This window comes from Lutzomyia longipalpis, chromosome 1 (genome assembly GCF_024334085.1).
Source record: "Lutzomyia longipalpis isolate SR_M1_2022 chromosome 1, ASM2433408v1".
NCBI classification, from domain to species: Eukaryota; Metazoa; Arthropoda; class Insecta; order Diptera; family Psychodidae; genus Lutzomyia; species Lutzomyia longipalpis.
This window is the reverse complement of record NC_074707.1, coordinates 21,342,718-21,369,788: the sequence shown is the minus strand read 5'-3', so window position 1 is coordinate 21,369,788 and position 27,071 is coordinate 21,342,718. Positions and strand designations below refer to the sequence as shown.

Sequence of the window (27,071 nt, the reverse complement as noted above, 5' to 3'; positions counted from 1 at the left end):
CATTTTTCCTGTAAACTAAATTTTATTGTTTTTCCTAGTACTAGTTGGTATTCCACATTTTACAGCATTACCAAGTATTGTATAGTTGGAAAATACATACAACGCACTCAGATCAGACTTAAATTTGATATAAGAAAAGAATTTTACACGCTTTTTTGTAAGAGAAAACCCCTCAATAATTGGGATATGCATGCATAATCTTGAAGATTAATCCAAAAACTTTTTTCTGTATTGAGGAATTAAGACTGATGAATTCTTGTAGATAAATACTAATTCCTATAAATGCGGACTTATGAATGCCTAACTGTTTCCAACATAATGTTCACATTATTTTCCATAAGTCAATCATAACGCGTCCAGTTATAAGAGTTGGTGTCCCACAACGTGTAGAAGTTTGTTTATGCGTTGTAATACTATTTGTGAGCAATATTAGTAGGCAAAGTTTATTTTTTTTGTGAAATTCAGCAATTTGATGCATAAAAATGTTCATATCTCTAGTTCTATAACACCTACAGAAATTTCATGACTAGTTCTAGAAAGGTCTTGAAATAAGCTATAATTTGACATATATCTCAATGATTTTCAAGGTCACATCTAGAACACAAAGTGGCGGATTTTTGTTTCACAAAAAGAGTTTTTCGCATTTTTCGTCTTGAAGGAATGGTTCTAGAGGTTTCTGATGTTCTAGAAAGTTGTAGATAATTGCAAAACCTTTAATTTGATACCAAATTGAGCAAAATCAGACAAGTAGTTCAGGAGATATGGCTCTTAGAACTTTTCAAATTCAAGAATTTTTCAAACTGCGATATCTTCTAAACGGCGACATAGAATTTCTTCATTTTCGGACTGGTGATAGATATTGAGTCAGGCTACAACATATCAAAATTTAAAGGAAATCTATAACAGATGTTCGGAGATATAGCCCTTTAAAATTAGGCAATTTTTGTTTTTGTTTTTAGCGCCTCTTGCGGATGTTTTTAAAACTTGAAATGTTCTAAACAGTTGTAGGGCTTCTCAATACCTTTCATTTGATACCAAGATGATCAAAATCGGTCAAGCCGTTCTCGAGTTATATCGAAAAAACACTTTTTGCTTTAGGCCGCCATATTTGCTAAACCGCTTGACCGACTTTCAAGTATGATTTGTTTATGAAAACATCTCACTGAGCTCTACAACATACTAAAATTTCAGATCTCTAGCGGTAAGGGAAGTGGTTGACGGTATTTCAAAATGGCGGACGGCGGCCATCTTGGATTTTGAAAATGCGAAAAAATGAAATTTTACACCCACATTTCTATAGAAAACTTCAAACCCGAAGTCTCTATCTATTACCGTTCTTGAGCTATAAGGCAAAGTTTGGCGCACCGGCAGGACGGCAGGACGGCAGGACGGCAGGACGGCAGGCCGGCCGGATCAAAAATTTTCCACCACCATTTTCGTAATGTGGGATGTCTAAAACGTGCTCATACCAAGTTTAAGCCCGATCTGAGGTGGTCGGTTTTTCCGACGATTACAATACTTGGTGTTGGCCACGAAGTGGAACACCAACTAATAACTTTCTTACTACAGGCAAAATGACCAGAAAGTTATAGCTTAATTTGTTAAGTTGTTCTTATCGGTAATCATGGAAAAGCCAATCATTAAAATGAGCATAAAAATATAATAAAAATTTACATATTTTCTGAGAGATAAGATCGAAGAGAAAGATTTTTATATTCTAAGATTAGTTATACATACAGGTAGATACACATTCCACATATTGAACATACCTACTTGAATTTCTTGTTTTATCCACCTTTTAACTTCCAAATACATACTTTATAATCCAGTTTTATTCAGTGTTTTATGTGCAAGTTCCACAATGTTGTTAAAACTTTATCAATTTGTAACGCACAGTCAAGTTTCAAAACCAAACTTGATAAGACTATCTCTCTCAACTATATACTCCCCGTTCTAAAATAGAGCCAAGATAGTACAACTTAACAAAGAAATTCTGTCAAACATTAAAAATTCATGCGATCTCTATTCATTTTTCAAATCATGTATTGAGAATTGAGCTTTAAAAAAGGATTGAAAATAAAATAGATGATTTGATAGGTGAACTGAACTGTGAGCGAAACATTGTGTGCACGATTTTCTTGTTAACCCCAACAGTTTTTCGACGTATTTTTTCCCTAATACCTTCTCATGTAAATTGTCAATTGTTGTCTATTTCATTTGTATTAATAACATGCACCAATCACAATAAACTCAAACCCTTCAGGATTATAATACGAAATTCAAAAGAACTGTTTGGAACATTCTTCTATCGGTTTCTTATATCCAATTTATTCAGTGCAAGTATCAATGCGCGAAGAAGTGTATCAGTAAAGGGACACTATGCTAATTGAAACAATGCACACACCACCAGTTTGGTATAAAAGGTAAGAAATAAATAAATTACAACTCATTTATAGCAATATATGCACCTAACGCTACTTAATTAAAAAGACTTTCTTCTCACTAAACGAGCAAAATGTCTCTGACCTTTAGTCGTACAGAAGCATACTGTATGATGCTTATTAGAAGTGAGAGCATTAATTGAAACATTTTCGCGATTTTCGCGTGTACATCATGCCATTCAATCTCCACCATCCCCAAACACTCCACAACATGACCCATTAGGTGTTTGTTGTGTGCAAAAAAATGTTTGTATAATTTACAATAATGGATATGCGGTGTGAGACTGATGTAATGTCGCAATAAAATGCGGAAATTATTTATAAAGCCATTTGTGAAGTTATACATTTTGAACGAGACAGAGAAAAATGGCTTATCTTTCAGCAGAGTGTCATAAATAGTCGGATTATTGAATGCAAATTCCTATAATAATAGTGGAATGTTAAAATGTTTTAACCAATAACACCTGAGAGCTAAAGTGTTCTTGTGGTCAGAATATATGGGGATATTTTTCTCCCAACTTGCTAAAACCTGTGCTAAAATGTACGATATGGATTAAATAAAATTGCTTAATTAGCATTATACTAAATTAGCTAATAGTGACTTCTTTTTTATTTATCTAAAAAAAACAACCAGCTATACAGAAAGTGAAACAAGTTTAGTAAATTTATACAAAAATAGTTAAATAAGAATAAGATTTTATCTCTTGATCAATTTGTGAATCATGTTTTGCCATTTTAGTTTCACAAGACCAAAGAAAAGTGTGTTTTAAAGCGACTTAACTAATGGTAATCAAATTCAATTTGTATATTAAAGAACGGTCAAAGTTATACATAAAAGTGGAAGTAATCTGACCAAAAATGTAACTTACTTTTAAAGTGAACACCTGAGTGAGAGATTTTTTTTGGGAACAAATTACATTAAAATTGTGTCATGTTATGTACAAAAACTAGGGGCATTTCATTTGCATAATATAGAAACAATATGAAAAGTTTATATCCAAATAAATTCCCATAACATCTCTAAAAACTAAACAAAGAAAACCTTCAAATTATCCCAACTTTTCGCCTTTTAAATTTTTAATAAAAAGGTAATTACGGGTAGTCATAAAACTATATCCGTGTGAGATTGTCGGGAGGAGTTTCAGTAAAATGTCTAATTTTTTTTAAGCTAGTATAGTATGAAAATTTGCAAAAATTCTCCTTGGACAATTCTAAGAATATTATCCGATGACTTTATATGCTTCCAGGGAACATTTCTCAATCAAAACGTATTCTTTGGCCTCTTCTATGCAAATTTAATGCATTTCCGACGATAACATATAATGTTTCAAGTTTAGGGCAGTGCAAGCCTCATTGGATGCAAAGCGGTTAACTTCATTAATGGAAAAATCTATTTCTCAGTATTAGCTGTTTTTTTTAACCATCGTGAATGTCTGCATTTAACATCCAATAAAGATATCACGATCAAATTGCTTTTTGCAATTTCCAATCGTACAATATTTAATTTCAATCACTTAATAGACTCCGAAGATTAATGTTTGCTCTTAAAGCGCATCATTTCCTTTGATGTGCAATTAATATTTTTCAAGGTTCCATACGAACCAATATATGATTTCGCAAATATTATTTTAAATGAATTTGTTTTATTAACTGTCGTCATTGGATTTATATATTGATCGTGAGACAAAGACCGTCTATTGGTAAATTTTATTATCATCTCTCGGTTCTTTTTTTCAGCAAGATCAAAATCATGAAGTCATGATCTTGGTGATCGTATACCGCATGTTATGTACTGAGCGTGCTTACAAGCTCCTCTCAATCCCATACCAACTGTGTAAAGCTCTTCGTCTTTTCAGGATGACTCACTAAAAGCTAAACACTCTTGTTTATCCAAATATGTCATAGGATGAAAGAATATGCTAAATTTAACATGTACAATTTATTAAATACTTCTATCTGTCTAACTTCACTGTTAGACAAATAAAAATATATATAAATATACCTCTTAAACTATTTGCAAGTTGTACCATGATTTTTTGCTTATATTCTTTTTCGCTCGTTGAGATCAGTAGAATTTCTTTATAAGCCGTATGTGTTGTGCGTCTTAATTTGGTGCTCTTTTCAAATTAATTAATGTCACGGAGAGACAGGACATTTTTTTTCTTCTCCCCACTCTCTTGCGATCTTATTCTTATGATTAATTTTCGCATTTCTGAGCACTCCAGAGCAATTCATATTGCCATCTTGATTGATTTATAGCGAGTGATCCAGTTACCGCAAAATTATACGTGATAGTTGTAAGATTGTAATTTATTTTTTTCTCATACATGCTCACTAATAATTAATATTATAATTTTTTATGCGATCGAGAATGAGAGTGATTGCTGTCCAATCTACTCAATCACTTTTATAGTCATCGAGAATTTTCATAAATCTTTTTTCTCAATCGCCTTTTAGCGGCATTGCGCGCTCCTTTGGATTATGACTCGACGTACCTACATGTTTTCTTTGAGTTTTATTTTTTTTTATTTTTCCCCTCGATCGATGTTGAACATAAACAAGACATGAGGTCGCCCATCGTTGTCACACTAACAATATTACTTGGTGATCTTGCTGCATTACATGAGTATCTGGCGAAAGAAACAGGTAGTATCCGATCAACACTGTACAGTACAGACTAATTGAAATTCGTGAATTGAACGATCGCCTGATGATGTGTATATAAAAAATCACCACTTTGCCATCATTATGCTGATAATAACAGAGTATACACCCAAGACAACGTATAATATTTAATGTAATCACAATTTATTGTGCAAACTTTATTTACTTGGATGGGTACAAGGAAGAAAAAACTTAAAGTCCGCATTATCAATTAAGTATTGCATAAAAATTCATGTACAGTCACCTATTCGAATGAGCAATTCCCTCCTAAAGGTTTTTTTTGCGACTAATCATCTCTCCTTTCCAATTCCCCATATATACCTATATATACTAAATATTATGCTGTTACACTAATAAACCATTTTGCAGGCAAAATAGTCTTTTTTGCTACGATGCGCGTGCCGGTGAAAAAAGAAAAATATTTATCTTTTTTTTTAAGTTCAACAGAAACAAAATGTACTGGTAAGCTGACCAAGCTTACGAGAGCTGTGTTTCTTTCAGTGTACCAATTTTGTGAGAGCAAACTATAACGCAAATTAATTTAAATACGCGCAAAGTCAGGAAAAGTTGAAAAGTCATCCCCCAAGAAATATTTAAAAACGCCATATCTTGGGAACGGCTCCATAGATTTTCGAGTTTGAGCTATCGTTGGAAAGGTCTTAATCTCAGCTATAACATATTAAAATATGAAGTAAATCGATAATGGCATTTTCGAAATATTCGAGTTCGAAATTTTCGAAAATTTTGATTTTGACTTTAGCGCCTCTCGTGGTCATTTCTCGAAGTTGCAATGTTCTAGACATTTGTAGGGTTTCACGAAACCTTTCATTTGCGCTTGAGTTGATCAAAATCGGACTTGTAGAACCCGAGATATGACATGTCAAAGTTGGAACTCAATATTTTCAAAATGGCGACATAAATTTTTTTAATTTTTTTTTTTATAAATATATGTTATAGTAGGCTATAATATATCAAAAAATGAAACAAATCGATAATGGCGTTTTCGAGATATTCATCGAAAACTAATCGAAAATTTTGTTTTTGATTTTTGGCCCCCTAGCGGTCACTTTTGAAACTTCGGATGTTCTAGAAAGTTGTAGGATTTGTTGAGATCTTTCATTTGACCCCGGGTTGATCAAAATCGGTCAAGCCGTTTTCGAGTTATGGTCGATTTTCGATGAAAAATTGTGGCGGCCATATTGACTAAACGGCTTGACCGATTTTCGAAAATAAGGTATCGTTGGAAAGCTCTTGATGGCCCCTACAACATATAAAAATTTCAGATTTTTAGCTATTACAGGAGCTGAGATATAGCGAAAACAAAATTTTGAGGTTATTCAAAATGGCGGACGCGGGGGTGGGGGGTAAAATTTGATGTCATAATCTGACGTCTTCCAGTCGACTTTTAAACTTTGCCGTTTACCGCAAGTCTCTATCTATTACCGTTCTCTTGCAATTTAAGGTTGAACCACGGCGGACGGCCGGCCGGCCGGACGGCCGGACAAAAAATTTTTTGGCGCATACGTTTTTTGGAATGTGGGGACCCTAATTCGTGCTCATCCCAAGTTTGAGCCCGATCTGACGACTTTCGATTTTGCTCGGTACACAAAAGCTGTGTCTGAAAGAAACACAGCTAAAACGTTGTATATTATGGCAAAATAAGTGGTGTAAAAAAAGTGGCGGTGAGAGGTATACAAAATGAAAAAAATAAAAATAAAATCTTTCAGTTCAGCAGCAATACAGCAAAATGTTAATGACCGTGACAATTATACACATCATATGAGACTGCAAGCGGTACAATAAATCTTACAAACCTATTCCTCTTGTATTTTGTACAAACAACATTTTATACTTTACGACAGCATTTGCACAATTAGCAATTTCATTCATTAGCAGAATGGCGCACATTTGCACGCTGATTCCATCGTATCCATTCATACCACGAGCCTCTCTGCTTACGATCACCCCGCGGTATGCTTACAACTTGATGATAATTGAATTTGTGATAAAAAAAAACTAAATATCTTTACAAGAAATTATTATAAAGGTAGGGCGGTGCGGATATCTTCCACCTGATCGCACTGGAATCCCATAAATTCAGACAATTTCTCGAATGTGCACAAGAAGTGAGAAGATCGCGATCGTGTGAGAATAGAGTGTGGCATAAACAAGAAGTAATTTTGCGGGAGATGATGGTATACAGAGAAAAGAGGATGAAGGTGATACAAAACATGGAAAATGTCTCAATGCGATCGCACTCAATTGATTAGAGATCAAGTTAGAAATGACTTGATCATGTATGATGAATAACAGTGGTAAATGCAAGCACTGTACGATCATTTATCATCTGTGAGCTTTTTACCTCCTCTCGTTTAAATCTATTCTGATATACTTCTTTATTTATTCCTTTGTTACTGCTTCGCTATGCTTTTACTCTAAATGCCTATCATAGCACACACAACCGCCCACCAATGTTGAATGATCACATCAACATTAAAAGCTACTTTAGCAAATAAATGATCACCAAAGCTATAACTATTTATCTTATGTGATATTAGTTGTTATATAGTCATTGATGGTGTACCACACCACACAAAAGACAGCTGTGTAGACAGATTTATAAAGAATGGATAGTATTTGTATTAAATATTAGCGTAAAAGGTATGTTATTATTTGTGAATTATAATGTACTATGGTTATTAAAAGATCCTAATAAAATTCACATGTGCAAGAGGAATTTTCAGCAGTGGCAAAAGACGACAAATAAATTGTGTGAACATATCATTTTGCTATATATATGCAGCATGCAATGATATATTTTCAACTTCAAACAGCATCCGTCATCACTGGTGGAACGATAAATAAAATATGAAATATTGTTCAGCCATACTTATGCATCAACGCTGGGACAGAAGAGCTGTGAATTGCATATCCAAATGAATGGTGTATATGAGACCCTTTAGTGCTTTTTTTTCGTCGTCGTCTCTTCTTGTGTGACTATCTTTTGGCCAGGAGAAAATCCGGGAGTGGTAGTGGAATGCCTTAATGTGTGCATGAATAAAATAAACAGAGATTGGAAGAAATATGCTTTTGCTCTCCTTTTGGAAGCATTTTAGAACCGTTACAAAGTTCCATGTGGAATTTATTATATTTCCAAATCATCCCATAAGAAACTTTTCACACATTCCCGCGAAATAGGCTCTACAGCAATGCATCTAAACATAGCTTTTATGTTTTACGACATAAAATTAAATCACAATTACAATTTACCAATAACGTCAAAACAAACTAATTATACCCAATTTGATAAAACTTAATTGACAATAACTGCCCCCCAAACATCTTCATTGCGACTACTTGCATCTTCATGAGCATAGGAGTTAATTATCTTGAAAATTCAAAACACGCAACACAATATAAAATTGATAGAGATTATAAAGTGTGTGTATGGGGACAAAAACATTAACTCTTAACATGTAAATCAGTTTTATTGACGCGCGCACAGCACAACATCCGGTGGCTGGAAGTCTCATCATATTGTGGAGTCGGATGGGCAAAATTACAAGCGATACCCCTCCGCGATATTCTCTCTGTACACATTCTACACACAACACACATATGCATCCGAAAATTTCACATCGCGGAACGCACAAGAAGCTTTTGATCTGCATGACCGGAAAATAAGAAGATCGGCTGAGAGAGCAGCAAAAGAGATTGATGGCAAGTGTTGACAGGCAAAATGTTCCAAACGAGATAACAAACAGGCTAGACCAAAGGTATTATACTTTGCCGATAGCTCGATTACTGTGCATATTGTGCAAGAGATCCATGTCTAAAAAATATTTTCAAAAATTTTAACGACTACAAAATTTGATTTTTCAAACGTTTGCTGTTTATTTTCCTGAAGTTTGACGTTTAATTTCTTACGTTTGACATACATTTTTTAAAGTCTGAATATTCTTTTCAAACGATCGATATTTTTTTAACGCTTATAAATTTATTTGAAAATTTTCTTCTGTATATTAATTTAAACCGGAAATAATTTCTTTGGAAATTTTAAGAAAAACTTGAACAATCTTCGCTTACAATCAATAATATTCCTATCAATATTCTTAGCGTTATGAAGCAAGTTTGGAGTTTTTAAAGTGAAAATAAGAGAGAGGATTCGTCCCGCATCAACTGCAGCAATTAGAAGATGGTCCACCACAAAAATTTCCATAACAATCTTTAGAAAAAAAAATTATCCACAAACATCTAATTGAGTGTACTACACAAGACTTTGTAAATATACATCTGAGAAAGTTGCCCTTTGTCATGTTCATTTCTATTTACCAAAAATAAGTCTACTTTTGGTCGCATATGGATGACTAATGGTTACAATTTTGTACTTTGCATAGAGAGAAATGGTCTCTTCTCGCGTCAAGGTATGAATTTATGGTCTCAATTAAAGTGTCTTCACCCTTAGTGGAAGCAAGACTAAAAGACATGATCATACAGTTTATTTATAAATCAAAATGTTACTTCTCTCTATCATATACGCGTCGTTCATGAAAAGAAGTACAGTGAAAAACAAACTACTCAACCTTATGAACTTTTTAATAGGTTTTCCACCATCACACTGTGAAATTACACAGCAGCCCATACACATAACAAGATTGTAAAATATTGCTTCGTCATAATAATTAGGGATAAGAAACATTATAAAGAAAATTTACGACGACAACTGGAGCTTCTCACAGCATTAGAAGATTCATCGTGCACCAAAGAGGAGATACTGCCATGTGTTTTAATTTATTCAAAATCCTCCCAGTAAGGCACTCCAATTAAAACTCACCTTGATGGTGTTGTGCATCAGATGAATGGAGTAATTGGTTAAAATTTGATTAACATTGTATAAATAGTTTTTCAAATGGAAACGATCAGATATCAATTGGTTCATATTCCCACGCCACATGACGGCTCAACAGACAACCACGGCGGTGGGGTAAGTATAAATTATTGACTTCTTGAGCGTAGGAGTGTCCTTAATTTTTTTTATTATTATTTAGAGAGGTAAGATTGCAGCAAAAAATACCCATTCCAAGAGGAAATTTACAAGAAACTCACTCAAGGATGAAATTGATATTTCCACTATAATTTCATCACTTTGCCCACATTTTATCAACAAACTTGGACATTGTGCACGAAAGAACACCAATTTTGTGTTATAACGAACATCTTTCTTTACTTATTTTTTGGTGTGAATGTGCTTCAAAAATGGGGAGACAGGCATAAAAGCCTCGATCCTAATATATTCGGAATAAAAAGCAATTCAAGGTGTTGAGACAACCATTTAAGAGTAAAAACTAATCATTTTATTAATTTTAATACTTAAGCACACAATAAAGTTATTGTGAAATGCACAATTTCGTCACACACAAAATGACACACTGCTACTTACTACAATTTTTTCCCATTTGTGGGAAGGTCAGCCCGAAATAAGTACCCAGATATGTACTGTACATACATATGTATGTATATAATGGTTTGTTTTCTACAGTGTTGGTCAAATTGAATGGAAAAAGAGGTAGTCAATTATGACCAAAATATTCTATTCAAAAGGCGCACATCGCAGAAAAAAAAGTCTAAAAGCCATTAGAAAATATTCCTTTGTCGAGGGCGTGAAGATGAAGATGAAACTTCCGAAACCTTCAACGAGAGAGCCTTTTGAAAAACCCACTGCAAACACACAAGAGAATTGTGAGGGATTATTTATAGAGCGGTGTGACTCTAATTTAAAATTCTAAATTCTCTTGACTTCTTTCAACAGAAAAAATATCCATCCTCCAGTGTGCATAAGGAATTCACAAAGAATTGAAGGGAGGGAGCAAAAAAAATGCGCTAGAAAAAGCACGCATTCTTATATGACTTTTCTAGGAAATTTTAAATCTGAAATCTGCTAAACTTAGAAATGTTTTTTTTTTCTCTATTCACTGGCAGATATCCACCTTTTCTAAAAGATCTTTCGGTCAATACTAAACAATATCGTACTGATTGGGTACGTATTGTTCAGACAAAAAAAATGCAAAATAAAATATCCATCGATTTATTCTGATTTTTGAAATATACTAAAATGTATACGCTGCAGCATAAAGTTTGAATGATAAAAAATCATCGACTTTAGTTTAAGTGGCACATCCTCAATTATCAATCACATTTTCAATGTTGCATACTGTCCGTTAAATAGCCGAGAAATAAAATAAAAGACAAGTGTGAAGAGAGGAGGCCTATATTATCAATCTTCCAATTCTACACATAAAATCTTCAACCAGCATAATTTGTAATTCAATTGACTGCATCCTAAAAAGCACATACAGTGTGATTGGTGGACACATAGAAGAGAGTCCTTCATATACGCACATTTGGGCTAAATTAAGATGATCAACGACCCAATCTTGAGATCTTGTTTTGGCTTTTACGCAGAGAGGCATTGGACACGTTACGCATACTATCGCCATAGACGAGGAATATTTCATTAAAGTGCAATAAAAACCAATCAACAGTCCCATGTAGCGAATTCCCAATAAAATCTCATCACTGCAGTGTGTTTTTGGATGTTAGATACATTTCAACAACAAAACATATAGTTATGTAGCATGTTGTATGCATTCCAAATAGGACAAAAATAAATTTGTCATAGGGACATACGCGAAATCTTACGCAAAAGAATTTGATATGAGAAAGGAGAAGATGCTGTCTTCTATAAATGTAAAAGATGATGAAGTTGAAATGCTTCAAGACGTGTGGCGTTTAGTTATCTCCGGCATCTCAATTAATTTGCTTTAATTAGGCAAAACTACAAATTAATACACTGTTTCCTTCTCCATTTTCTATATTTTTCTTTTTTGTCCCTTTTAATGCAACACAATTCGTGGAATTTAGATAATTTTCACTTTGCTGAAAGATTTACGTACTCTATGGTACTATCCCATGCCATGTGGAAAATCAAGAAATTCTCTGGTCTTCCCAAAATATATATTTTCTTCCCCTATTTATTCCAACACACACGAGATTCTATCCCAACCCACATGATTTTCATACAAAATACCCAATTGTGTCTTTCTCTTTCTAAAAACGGGATGTTTCCCAATATACAATAAATGTGAACAAACATATTACCACAAGACCTACATCAATTCGAATATGTTGGGTTTCCTGTATGCTTGAATATATTGAAACATCAACTGCAGGCTCTCATTGTGGCCAAAAAGTATTGACATTCATGCAGCGTCACCACCGCAAGAAGACAACAAAAGTCTCTCCACACATCCACCTTATATTGCCCACGATCCCCATGATGGCCAATAAATAAACTTCCTCTTCACTTTCAAGAGTTTTCTTCTCTTCTTTTTTTTTTCAACGAGAGATTTCCCAGTAAATTTTCCTAAGAACTCTACTGAATCATTTAATCAATATAAAGTCAACGTAAAGTTTAATTTTCTTTTTGGGTCTTTCTGGTCTTTCTCACAAAATAAATAACTCCGATGACGACATTGTGAGACACACTCCAATTAAACTTATTCATATTCAATTCATTGTTTTCGTATCTTATTCAATAGCATTTCAATTGCATCAACCATCTGGAGATATATGTACATAAGTTATGTACAAATACTATATATAATAAACTGACTCATATCCTCCAAAGTTATCAAACACGTGATCATGACCACGAGAGAATTGAACTGTTAGTAATAAAAGTGCATCATTTTCTTGCAAAAATTACTTTAAAAAATATTCTATAAATAAATTATTGCTATTAGATAGAGATTTCATGACAAGAATTCTTCACGTTCTATGATATATTGTTGCAGAAATAATCGCTATAATTCACTGTCTAACGAAGGCTTTACTTTATATTTTTAATTAATTCAAATAAATGATTTATTTATTTATTTTCTTTTTTTGTTTATCAATTTTAAACAAACTATAAACCCCATCCTAACGTGCATTGTGGACTATGTACACGTCACCTCACCACTTATCTCACCCTTGGTGGCCACAACAATAAACTTCCCAGACAAAGGATGTGAGAAAAATGTATCAGTGTGTATAGTGTTGAGTAAAATATGTGAAATGGAAGAAATAAAAAGTCATTGTAAAAGGAGGGATTCTCAGAAAGGATCACAATAATACCCTCTATGCAAGGTTCATAAAAAAACAGCAGCGCAGCTACAATCAGTGGGAGAGACTATATCGATGAACAGGCTCTAAATGCATCTAACTTCTTTTCTTTTTTTATTATTATAGCGAAGCACCCTCGAAAAAAGGACAAAAATAGCATTTAACAATATAAAATCCCCACAGACTGAATAAAAACACCCCTGTGGCACATAAAGGACATTCCTAAATGGGCGGGAAAATATTAATCTCTCGATGGTTTTTCGGCTTTCCGTAGCAAATTTGGCAAAATGCCCCTTCAAAATTTTCCCTTTGTGCACTTTTTTCTCCAAGATTTTTCACCCTCTTTTAGCTAAAGCATTGTGAGTTTTTCCAACATTTTGCCCTTATATTGTGTGCGACACTTCCCGCACTTGTCTTCATCAACAAATTTATTTATCCTTTGACTGCCGCATGGCACGACCCTCGAAATGGTACATGTTTAATTTTTATGCACAAGAAAAATCCCTCCATATGGAGAAAATTAAGGGACTTTTCCTCTTTCCACATGTTTGCAATGAGACGAAGAAAATGCGGGAGGTAATGGCAATAACCTCCATTTCTTTCTTTCTACATCCCATCATAGAATTCTCTAGTTAATCTCTTTTTCATATATATTCAGTTAGTTTCCCCCTTTGACCCTTCTTCACTTTGCCTTTCATTACACCCACAGACATTTTCTTCCCCCCCTGGAAACTTTTCACTTTTCTTCGTGCCACATGAAATGCAAGTTACCCATCTTACATGATGGAAAATGTGTATGCCACACATCGTGATTCTTCTATCCCTAATAGAAAATTCGTTTACAACTTGAAGGAGAGAACCCTCCTTTCAACAGTCCCACAAACGAGGTTCTTTTTTGCATTCTTCCCAAAACTAATGCATATTGATGAAAAGCTATATTTATCACAATACTCTTTCTTTTGTACACCCTGTGTATGTATTCGAGAAAACTCTTATGTTTGAGATGAAGCATATAATATGTAAAATGCATGTTTATGGATGAACCAAGAGCACTTGAAAAAAATTAAAATATTTTCATAATTCATAAAACACCTGAATTACACCACACAGTGTAAATTCTCAAGATGTGCGAGATTTTATGAAAATCATCACTTATGATTTCTCCTCCTTCATTCCCTATTGCAAGATCAAGTATACATATACGTTCATTTTCAATATTCAAATGGCTCTTGAAATGTAGAGTTGTAAATTGATTTAACACGATGCAAATGGTTTTGAACGTATAATAAACAGCAAGAAACTCTGAGAAGTACTAACTGAATCAATGAAATTTGTACAATCTCGAGATTAAAATCATCCTACTGGCTATAAAATATATTAAACATATATTCTTTCCTCTCAATAAAGTCCACTCCATTGAAAATGAATTGTATTACATATGCATTTCTTGAGGGCTCTTTTTCACCAATATTCCCAATGCAAAAAAAAACTTATTCTCGAGACATCCTCTCAAGAAAGAGCATGGAACCCGAATACACGAAGGCAGCCAGACAGAAAATGAGAACAAAAAAAAAACAGAACAAACTTACTTTGCAGAGAGCCACTCCTGTGTCCAAGCGATCCATAAAGTTGTCCACATTAATTCGCAATTCCGGATACATGGTATTGAGCCACTCAGCTAAATCCTCCCGCATAGCATAGAGGTATTCCTCGCTGGATTTGAAGGGACGATATGGACGTGCCTCGAGTAGAACAGTGGCCATTTTTGCTGCAATGACGAGAAAGTGTGTTAGAATATTCCAGGAAGCAAAATTCCCACGTGGTTGCGGCACACAGAGCGCATTCGCCTGACTGCAATTCCCCAATAAAAGTGGAACACGGGAGGAATGTCTGCAAAATTGCGGGGGTGCAGACGACATGGAAATTCTATGGTTAACTGCAAGTGGCAGGGAAAGCAGGAAAATCATCTCTCATTTGCCACGTTTTAACGAGATGCTCAGAAAAATGGGATTAAACTTGAATTTATGCATTCACATATAACATAAGAAAGGGGTTAGAAAGGGCTTAAAGGGTTGACTCAATTTATACATAATTCATTCCGTTGATTTATGAGAATTTAATATGCCCGTGTTCAGGTCTCATTTAACCAGAATTTAGTGATGTTGACATGAGCAAAATTGGATGCATTTCTCTCTCTCTCTGATTAAATAAATAATGTGAAATATGTAGTAACCTACGGAACCTACCAATTTGTAGGTGAAAAAATTAATTTCTTTTTGAATACATTAATTAAGATTTTTTAGGAAAATTATGTTTTTTTTTAATATTAATTATAAATCATATTTTAAAATCATTTATCAAAGAAAAATGATCAGAAAACAAAAGTAATATATTCACTTCATTTAGTAATTTTCTTGTCAGACACCAATAAGTGTCTGATAATATCTCTCTCAAAGACGAACTTGTAAATTAATCACTTAAAATTGAGAGTTTTGAGAGTGAGAGTCAGTCTCTTTAAAATGTTAAAAAGCTGATTGTGACGGATTGTGAGTAATGGAAAATTTATAATATAATTAACTTTAATTTAGAACAATCATTCCATTCGAAATTTCCCTTCAGTCAGCATAATTATATTGTGTAGCCAACTCATATTAGCATCCTCGCATAGTCCTCTCATCGTTCCTCCTCTCTATTCTCATTCGATTATGTATAATTAAGATGTTTCCCAAATGTTGCTCTCTAGCGCAATCCCGCCCTCAAAAATTAAATGAAATATTAATGGATTTTCCTGGCAGGAAATTGATTAAAAAGGATAATTCAATATCTGGGTGCATTCTGGGAATTTATAGTTTTACAAATTAATCAAGTTTGGTTTGTCGCGCACTCAGGTGATACAAAATAATGTCGAAAGAAGGTATTTTTAGACATACACACTACTCGCCTGAGTTGTTCACCCTCGAGGTATATTACTGAAGAATAATTTACATATCCCATTAATAAGGAAGGAGAGAATTTGGCAACAATTTATAGCACCGTTTTGTGGTGTCAATGGAATGTTTTCCATTTTTTTTCTTTCAATACGAAGAATGCAAGTTTGCACAAGACAATTTCCTTTTGCATTGCAGTAAAAAAGTTAACTGGAAGAATGGTAAAATGTACCTTTTTGATATTGAAATTAGTTGAGTATATAGAAACGCTAAAAATTCCTCAATTTCAGTGGCACGGACGATCGATTCAGCACTCTCACGATATAACGTAACATGAGGTTGAAGGTGACACGAATAAAATGTTGAATTCCAAGAAAGTGGTTGGATTTTTCCTTGGCGTGGTTGTTTGTGTTAAAAATAAAAGAACAAACCCACTGTCTAGACTACCATTGAGCTTTGGGGATGATTTTTGGGGTTGGATTGAGAGGATGAGATTTTTTGGATTATTCTTTTTTTATTTCGTGAGAATCTTCCAGTTTGATGGACAACATTAATGTGTGGGCGTATATACCTGTAGCATATGAGAATTTTTTCCAAGAAGAAATCTGTACTATTGTGACCCATTTCACGTTATTTTTTTTGCGATGCTGTGCCTGAAATTCACAGCAGGGCAGGTATTTTAGCTGCCGCACTTCTCATGCACACTGACCGCCCGGCAATGTGCAATTGAATAATTTTCCACCATGTACGCATGTTTGTGTTTAATTTCGTGCTGCAAGAGTGTGTTTAAAATTACTATGTGGATTCTCCCAAGTTCCTGGTTATTTGACCTACATTCCCGGTTCTTTTGGCACTATGCGGTGTGCAAGAGGGGAAGCAAGCCCCCAAGGCGACACAAAATCCCTCAAACTTTTCTCTTATCACTTCGCTGACTTTGCACACACAAAAAAGGTTTTTTTTTCTACTGAACAAAGGAACAAAACATCATTTTGCTCAACACTTCTAATCACCATTTGTGAAGAAAATGTAATTATTTCTTGGCACGTTTTTTCTGCCAGGAAATCAATTAATTTCGGCATTATTTGTACGAGTGAAGACAACCTGAATTACTCTGGTTGGTAATAAAATAAATATATACTCGATTATTACCTTATTTTCGCAGCTCCTTATCAACTCAATCAATCTGGCAAGTCTCGTCGTATGGTGTGACTGTTTGGTGAATTTGTTGCCCGCAGAAAAAAAGGGAACACTCTTCTGTCCACACACAGCAAAAAGCGCGATAAACTCTCTGATAAACTCAGGTTGTCACACACGAAATTCCTTTTCGATAAAAAAAATTCACACTACTTTTCTATGAATTGAAATTTCTCCTCCCAAGTACGAATGATGGGTGTGCAATAAAATAATAATGTGGTATATAGTGACTCATTCGTCGGCTCTCTTTTGCGCGTATTCACCAGACGGAAGGAAGGATGTGCAAATTCGCAGAAAAAAATTAATTAAATCACTCATCCAAGTTTGTTGTCTCACAAAACTAAATTGTAGATAAATTTATTTTATTTGGGGGAGAGCACCGCTGATTAGGTGCTTCCATACGAAAATAAAATGCTACGATGTCAAAAATAATTCGAGAGCCGGCGCTAAGCGGGTTTGTCTGTTCTCGCGCGGAATTTACATGCGATTAGCACATTTTGCATAAGTTGAATTTATCGCGAATTATTTGTAGTCCAAAAGTTGATTATTTTGTGACTTTGACACACCACACAAGTTCGGGGGAGTTCTGAGGAAATTGAGTGTGCTGAATGCGCGCATGCGCACGGAAACACTTGCTAAAGCCGTCCTCACCAAACCAAGAGACTGCAGTGACTGAAGTCGGAGAACTCTCGGTGCACGGTGAGTAGTGTCTCGGCGTCCACAGCTCCGCAGACGCACTCTTAGTGGGTAAGAGTGGGACTCTCCGCGATACCCCACGAGCCGAAGCGAGACAAGCCACACTCAATCCGAGCTGGAGAAGTTGGGATTTTGTTGATTTTTTATTTTCTGGCGGGAGTTTCGGAGCTCCTGCGAATTTGACCTCTTCTCGTGCCCAAATCAACCATGATCCCCCATCAAGAAGAACTGCAAAAGAAAAAGATTCTATAGCTAGTTAAAAAAAAAGAGTAAATTTCCTAGGTTCCCTTTTTTGTCTGCACAACTAAATGCAGAGCCAATAGAATGCAACAAGTTTCTCAAAAATGGGATTCTCCTGATGGCCAGGGCGGAAATGATCCTATTTTATACTTCCTTTTAATCCCGATTGTTTGTAGCGATAAAAATGGCAAGAAAGGGTTTAAATTTAAAAAAAAAAAAAAACCTTGAGGAAATTATTAGAATCATAAAAAAGATAAGAATCTACCAAAAATTCAACGTTAAAATAAAATTAAAAAGTGAGGCTGTCATTGGTGGGAATCGAACCCGCATCCGCTTGATAGTAGATGTCCAAGAAGTTGTGACTAGAATCGCTCGGCTATCAAGGTCTCAAAAATCCTTTAGACGTTGAAAGAAAAATTATTAATGTTTTAGAATCCTTAAATTCAGAACAATTCGAAACACTTTTAATTAATCATTTATTTTAGAGCTCGATTAGAGTTTAAAATTCCATCCATTTCCTGACGAATTATTACAAAATACGAGAAAAACCATTTAATAAGTCATCGTTTCTTATTTGAATCGTAAAAAAATTCAGTTAGTGTTTCTTAGGAAAAAAATCATTATCAATTATTCTTAAACAAGGGGACTAAATACTGAATATTTGATTTTAAAACATAAAGAGCTTTTATGTATTTTAATAATTTTATAAATAGAACAGTTTTCATGTTTATAAGATTAACAAGAAAACCAATTTGTAGATTTTACGATTTTACAACCCAATTAAGTAAAATAGGGTGTTTTAGTGAGATAGTTAAACACGAGGATGAAAATTAAGAGGAGTACCTTTAGACGACTTAAAACTAAATTATTTAAACATATTTCTTCAGTCGGTGTTTCTTTAAACAGCAAATTACTTGTTAATGTTCAATGAGCAAGATGAGCAATAAATAGGAGCAATTTCCACATTTTATATTCAAAGTTAGAATGTTAAAATGTGGTATTCGACGTATTTGAAAGCAATTGGACTCCAACTCACGTCTCCACTGCATGAGACCAGTTTTATTTGATTACAATATCAGCAGAATTCAGCCAAAGAGAATTCCCATCCCCTTAACAACCACTCTTCTTCTCTCACCGCATCTTCTTTTGGTAAACTTTCGGCAAATTTGTTCGGACAAAGAATTCAGATGTGTTCAGCCAGAGTCTCAGACTGCAAATACAATATTGTGTTTGATAGATTGCGCAAAAAAAGCGATCCTCTTCCCATAGCTAATGATCTACTAACACTTAATGTGGCCATGCCATTTCCAAATCCGTGAATTTAAATGAAACGACCTTCGACAATTAGCCACTTGATCGTGAATTAAGCACGATTTTGCTTGAGATATGGCTTGAGGAGAGAAAAAAATCGTACACACAGCATCTCTCGCCATGGAGACTCTCCGTTGGCATGGTGTTTGTGGAACTAATAAAGTGCACTTTAATTAATAAATAAAAACAACAAGTCACCATTGAACTTGAATGAGACGCCATGGAGAGCATTTCCGCCTCTCGTCGGGGGCGACTCACCGATATGACCTACTGGAGGGTTTTCTTTAAAGCATTGTACAATTTTGCATCCATAAATGGCGCTACAATTACACATTCAAGATAATTAATTGAATTACGCGCACACCACTCCCTCATTTCCATCCACTTTTATGGGAGATTTTAATGTAAAATTGCCTCCAAGTTTCCCCGCAAGAGGAAAAGTGCAACCCAGAGTTGAAGCAGCACACATGCCCATAAAATTTATTGTAGATAAGATTTATTTTCGTCTTACCTCCTTCTTTTGTTTCACCCTTTTTCGTAGATTTTTGTGTGATCACCACCATGCTTGCTATCTCGTTGAAAATTAAGTGTTTTTATGATAAGAATTCCTCACCCAAAAGGAAAAGAGATAAGACGTAATTCAGGGAATTTCTTACAATCGAATAAATGAATCAAAGACCACAGTCAGATGTGTGCGGTCAACATGATTTATTGCAAATTACCAAAGATTGACTAGATGATAATAACTTATAGAGATTACTAATCATCATACTATTGTATTCTTATTGTTTCACATAAAAACAACAGAATTTTAGTTAATAATCAATTGATAAAAAATTCCACCCCTTTCCATTCTTGTACGATATGTGTTTGTTTTGTAATCTTTACTTTGAAAAAATTTTTAATCAGCAATGAAATTGAATTAGATGGGGGTATAAAACTAATTAATACTTGTCATATTGTAGAGATAAAAATTGTTAATTAATCGGTAGTCGATTGCTTACGAGGACAAACAATTTCTAAATTCTAACATCACGATTTCTTCAAGCATAATTAAGTAATTTATGTGTTTAAATTAGAGACATTGGTAGATCTGTTTTAATTTAAATAAACTGACCTCACTCATCATTTTTATATTAATTTTATCATTCTTTCTAATCAAAAAGTAATTTTTTCTTCAATTTGCAATATTGTATTGATAGGATTTAATTTAAAAAAAAATGATTGAGAAATAAGTTTTCAAAACAATGAATTAATCACAGAAATGAACGAATAGTAAGATCAGGGGTAATTAGAAAATTGAAATGCATTAGTGGGAAACAAAGAATTTGCGAAACTCACCATCGATTTCCAAAGGTCATCCAGCACACAGCATTATAAACATTAGTATTATTTGACAACAAGGACACGGAGGGGTTTGACTTTCACATATTTTTCATCTACGCACCTCGCAGCTCTGGCGTGTGCCGCAAGTTCTGTACGCGGTGGTTGCCTTGAGTGCGCTCGAACAATCCGTTGGTAGTATAGTAGAAGATATTTGGTGGATTAAAAAAAAAATAAGGTTCACTTCCCAAACCAAAAATAGACATCCAAAGTCACCACTTGCGGTCATTTGCCTTTTGTTGCCGGAGTATTTTGCCTCACATCTCACCGGCTGTGTTGACCATCATCCGAAAAGAGACAAATTGTTGATCACCCCCTTAAATGGTAGCATTATTTAATGCATGCACCACATAAAAAAGTTCAAGAGCAAACATATTCGGTTATACGAGTTCACATCAGAGGGTACATATAATTTTGCTTTTTTTTTACAACTTTGTCAATTATGTTGAGTTAATCTCAACCTCCACATCGGACCACATAGCTTCACTCTCGGATTCAATGTCTGGTGCTGGGATCTCCTCCAGTTCATATGGGTAGCTTGTGCCCTCCTCAACAGTTGACGGGGTCACGTAGGAATTGTCAATTTTGGTATTTCCTGTTGGTTGTCCCATGGCCAGTAGACCCGTAATTGCTTTGCGATTCGACGGATCGAGACTCAGGGCAATTGTGTAGTTCTCCAAAGCACTACTCTGATCCTTTTCCGATGCCAAAATATCACCGAGCATCGAATGAATTTTACTATTTGGCTGCAAACTCGCTTGTTTCTTCAGCAATTTTATAGCTCCCGTGCTGTCACCCTCCTCCTGCATAAGTTCCGCCATCATAAATACAGCCGGGAGGTAGTTCTCATCCAATTCCAGGGCTTTCTCCAGCATTGATTTAGCCTGGAATTTCACCATTACATCTCGCACGTAAGTACGTGCCAAGAGGACAAATGTCCTTGGGCTCTGACCCAGAAATCTCACTGCATTCGAAGCCATTGTCTGTGCCTCGCGGAAGCGTAGCATTCGCATGTATGTATCCACGAGTCCTTTGTACATCTCAAATCGATAGGGAGCGTACTGCAAATGGGTAAAAGAGCACAAGATGAGAGAAATTCTGAGGAAATCCCCCAAAGTGTGATGCAAAATTCACTCTGCTCTATTTTCAGCCCTCATCGTCATACATTTGAGTCATCAATGTGAAAATTTATGCTCATTCGGAGAATGGGTGGTTTTAAAATTATATCCTCCTAACATTGTATCGTATGTACCGAAGGTAATTTATACGAAAATCGATTTTTTTATTTATAAAAATAGCATGTCCACACCACATATTATTTTCAATAAAATTGCTCCCATCGTAATTATTATTTTGAGTGTAGCAGAATATTTTCCGGGAGCTATTAAAAATACATACTCAATGATAAGAACATGCAAAAGAATTTAACCCAAAAAAGGAAAACAAAAGTTTCCTCTTTATCTGCACAATCTCCATTGAGATTTATGTTTTACGGAATTCTCCATGAAATGAATGGAATGAATGTGGGGACATGTGAGAAATATTGCATTTCCGATTCATGCAAAAAAGCCGCCAAATTTGGCACACTTCTCCACACACAGAGAAATATATAATTTTCACAAGCAGGTGATCTTTATCGCTCTCATATTTATTTATTTTTTAAATGATGCATTCGCGTGTTCAAATTGAGGAGAGGAGATGCAATAAAATTAATAAAGTAACTCACCAATTGGACAGTTCGCAAGTGAAGCAGGGCATCTTTGTATTTCTTTAGTTCCAGAAAGATGTTGGCTTTGAGTAAGATCGCCTCAATGTTGCGACTATCGAGGAAGCATGCCTTTTGTGCAAAGTACGCCGCTCTCTCGTACTTTCCCGTGACAAAGAGATACTGTGCCATTATGAACCAATTCTCCGTGGTGTATTCCCATACAGATACGGATGGTGTTATCAGCTTTTCCAGTTCGCTAATTTTATTCTTCTTTGCATACAAGCTCGAGAGTATCATAATGCCATCCGTGGACTGAGGATGGAGTGTGTGGGCCCGTTTGAGATAATTCAGTGCATTGATGTAGTCGGCATTGTGATAGTGACTTTCCCCAATTAGCACCAAAAGTTTGTTGTAGTCTTGAATGAGGGACTCATTCTCGAGATTTTTGAGGATCTGAATGGCTTGTGGGTATTTCCGGAAGGCGATAAAGGCACTCGCCTCAATCCAATGGGTCAGCCAGTCGGAGCACTGTGGCCAGTGGGTGGCATCGACCACAAGAGAATTCACTTCGATCCCCTTAACGCCCAACTGCAGCAGTCCATCCATGATATTAAGTGCCAATGGGCACTCTTTCAGCACCTCCTTGTAGGAACTAACAGCACACCGATCGTGACCGTTGTGTTGGGACAATCGCCCGTAGAGAGCATTGATTTTCGGTGATCTCTGCTTAACTGGAATGGACTGGAGCACCGTGATGGCTTCCTGGGATTGTTTCAACTCCACCAAACACTTGGCAATTTTGAATTTAATTTCAGTCTCTGGGAATGGATCAGATGGCTCTGTGGCTTGCTTACTGGTGGGTGATTTGAGTTTTGTCAGGACTTTTTTGGCCTGCAGTGCAGACCGATAGAAACTCTCCGCTCTTCTGTATCTGTGCTCATTCCACAGAGCATCCCCGTAGTACATGAGGGTCAGAAAGTGCTCCTGGTGAGACAGGATGTGTCGGTGTCGATCATACGACGATAGAATCAATTCAGCCTGGAAAACAAATTAAATATTTCATTTCCGGGAATGCCCCCAAAGGATTCTTTTGCATTTATTTTTCTCACCAAAGTCATAACATCCGAGTACAACTCGTAGTCGTAGAGTTTCTTGAGATTCTCAAAAAGGGATGTCATGTCGTTTTTTTGTCTTTGCGATCGGAAAAATTAAAGAAAATCCAAAGTTTTGTTGTGTTTCCAAACAAATAATTGCGCAAACCGTCAGCTGTCAATGATTATTTTCTGTATGAAACATTGCGGTATGAAACACGTATAAAACCTTGTACAAATTAAATGAAAAATGTGTTTTTATTGAGAAAAAGCAGAAAAAAATATTGAAAATTTACGGAAAAGTCGGAAAAGCGAGAAAATTAAATTTTATTGTGAAAAATTATGAAATAGTTACGAAGAAAAATTGAAAACACATACAATATTCATTTTAAATTCAAACTTTCCGTTATAAAATAATCGGTTAATTTTCGCGGGAAAACTCCAAATACAGTCTGTATGAAAACTAAAAAATAAATTGCATGGAAAGGCAGAAAAATCAATCGACTCCTATTATATTTTTGCCCAAAAAATCGGACTTGAGAAAACAAAAGAAAATACAATCAGTGACGTCACATCAATCGTTTCCTTAGTGAAACATTTGCTCTGATGTTTCATAAGTGAAATTTTTTAAAAGATTTTATTTTAAGCCAGAATTAAAATGAGCACGTCTGCAAGAAAATCATTTTCGAACAAAAAAAATACAGTCTCAGTTCTTTCCAAAAATTAAATACCGACGAAACATTAGCATAAATGTTTCATTAATTAAAAGAGATAAACACAATTGTGACGTCATTTGGCGGTATTCTGAGATAAATATAAAGATCAAAATAAAGAAAAAAACCAAGATTTGGTATTCTACTTTAATATTCCAAGAAATTTTCAGGATAATCTTGGAAATTCAAAATATTTCAAGATTTGGTTTTTTTTTTTTTATTTCCCCCCCCAAGCACCCATAGGTCAGCGGAAAATGATTCCATTCGTGACCAACAGTCCAAAATCTTACAAATAGAACATTTAAATACAATTATTTACAAAAAAAAACATGGGGAAGTGCTTGATCAAAAGGCCCTCTATCCACGGAAGCAGAATCCCTTTAACGAAACTCATCATTCCTTCGCTGCACTCCATGGTGGCAAAAAATCCAAGAAACACGTCCTTCCATCCAAGACTACTGCTTCCCGCATTGCTATTCACAGGATCACTGCGACGAATCACAGGACGCTGCTGAGCTTGAGGTGCCTCTGGTGGGCTGATGGTCCTTGCGTTTTTCTGTGTCCTCTCATCGTGGTCTTTGGCCCAGCGAAAATACCTTCCTTCTAGTTCCTCTTGGCATTCTACATGTTTCCTCTTTTCTCTAAGACCCTTTAGCAAGGGCGATCCTCGAACTTTCTCGTCCATCACATCAACTTCCCCAGAGAGATCCGAAAAATTCTCAATTGTTGCCTCCTCATCTCTCGATGCAAGAGCATCAAATCGATTTCTATTCAGCGTATCAGGAAATTCAGTGTCATAGTTTGTCCTTACTTGAACTTTCCTCCTGGCTCCTCCATGTCCCTGATTGCGCTCAGGATTCTGATTGTTACGTGTGTCTGCAGATTGCACATTAGGGGGCTCCACTCGAGCAGGTTGGGCTGGTCGAGCAGCTCTTCTGCGGGCCAAGGAACGATCCACAGCAAGGTCCTTAATTTCTCCCAACTGAGAGTGTGTAGTTATGAGAGAGGACGGAGAGGAACTTGATCCCCCTGACACTGGTGATGGTGGGACAATGGAGCACTCTGATCTACACGATGATAACGGGGCGACTGGTTCTACTGTACCAGCCGGAAGAACTCGACAATATGGTGTGCAAGCGAGAGGACCGTTTGTTGTGTATCTTCGAGCCAAAAAGAAACACAATTTGGCTGTGATGCAAATTTCGGCAAAGATCTTCAAGAAATATGAATCGGTGGAGTCTATTCTTCCCGTCAACAGAGACAAGCTTAAGATTTCTGCGAAGAACAGAGAAGATGCAAATAAGTTGGTGAGGGATGATGATTTTTGCAAAGATTTTTTCACGTACATCCCTTCGAAGAGCTCGGAGGTGTTTGGGAAGATATTTCTGAATGAATGTGAGGATATTAAGGACATCATGGAAGCCGGGTACGGAGTACTTGACGGATCTTCGGAGGTCATCGCGTTGTTGGACGCAATTCGCCTTAAGAAAAAGGTTGACTCGCAGCTGAAGAACACACCATTTGTGAGAATTATTTTCGAGGGAACAATTCTCCCGGACTTTTTGGTGGTTAATAAGCTCAGAATCCCTGTGAAACCGTTTGCCCCAAGGGTTATGGAGTGCAAGACTTGCTTCCGCTTTGGGCACACTGAGGCTCATTGTGGCAGTCGTCCTAGATGTGATAAGTGTGGACTTTTTCATACGGAAGAATCTGGCTCATTTCCGTGTACAGATAGAGCATACAACTGCCCTAACTGTAAACTTTTGCTGCCACAGAAAAACCACGTATGTTCAAGATTTGGTATTCTAAGATAGAGATTTACGGTCGAACCATAACCTAAAAATCTTGTTTCTCCATACAACTTCCAAGACTTTTAGTATTCTGAGATACGAATCAAAATCAAAATCAAGATTTACAAAATGAGTTGTCAAAAGAGACTTGGATAAAAATATTCCAAGATTCCGTATTCCACGATAGAGATTTACGGTCTTATTATAACGTAAAATGTCTTGGATTTATGTGAAATTCCAAGACTGTTCAGAGGTTGCCTGAAAACTTGGTTTTTAAATGAGGTAAAGGCAAAGTAAATTCGCTATGGGAGATATGAAAACTCTTGAACAAATAGGGGATGCAGATGCAAAATGACGAGTTTTTGCCGGATTTGTGTTCACTCCATCTTGCTATTGATGGAGTGACGTCCGGATTGGGGATCTCATCCCAGGATTGTCATATCCTGGACAATCCTGGGATGCTGGTGCAAAATTATGGGTTTTTCGCCGGATTTGTGGTCACTACTCCTTTGTTATGATAAAGTGACTTCCGGATTGGGGATCTCATCCCAGGATTGTCACATCCTGGACAATCCTGGGATGCTGGTGCAAAATTGTGGGTTTTTCGCCGGATTTATGGTCACTTCTCCTTTGTTATGATAAAGTGACCTCCGGATTGGGGATCTCATCCCAGGATTGTCACATCCTGGACATTCCTGGGATGCTGGTGTAAAATTGTGGGTTTTTCGCCGGAATTGTGGTCATTCCTGA

The 27,071-nt window shown here is 35.8% G+C and overlaps 2 protein-coding genes across 2 annotated transcripts in view; both read right to left on the bottom strand.

Moving 5' to 3' along the window:
* Positions 1-18,085, bottom strand: part of LOC129796988 (GAS2-like protein pickled eggs) — a 51,724-nt gene extending 33,639 nt beyond the window's left edge. Inside the window, exons 1-2 of the mRNA XM_055839188.1 lie at positions 17,345-18,085; positions 14,858-15,036 (exon numbers count right to left, since the gene is read on the bottom strand). Coding sequence (XP_055695163.1) covers positions 14,858-15,031 — 174 coding nt within the window. The 5' untranslated portion in view covers positions 15,032-15,036; positions 17,345-18,085. The remainder of the gene's footprint in view (positions 1-14,857; positions 15,037-17,344) is intronic.
* Positions 18,086-21,399: 3,314 nt separating this feature from the next.
* On the bottom strand, positions 21,400-24,015 carry LOC129797005 (anaphase-promoting complex subunit 7). Its single transcript, XM_055839227.1, has 3 exons — positions 23,837-24,015; positions 22,746-23,765; positions 21,400-22,080 (listed from the first exon to the last, which is right to left on the bottom strand). The coding sequence occupies exons 1-3, from the start codon at positions 23,903-23,905 to the stop codon at positions 21,460-21,462; spliced, it is 1,710 nt and encodes a 569-aa protein (XP_055695202.1). The 5' UTR covers positions 23,906-24,015; the 3' UTR covers positions 21,400-21,459.
* Positions 24,016-27,071: the final 3,056 nt, after the last annotated feature.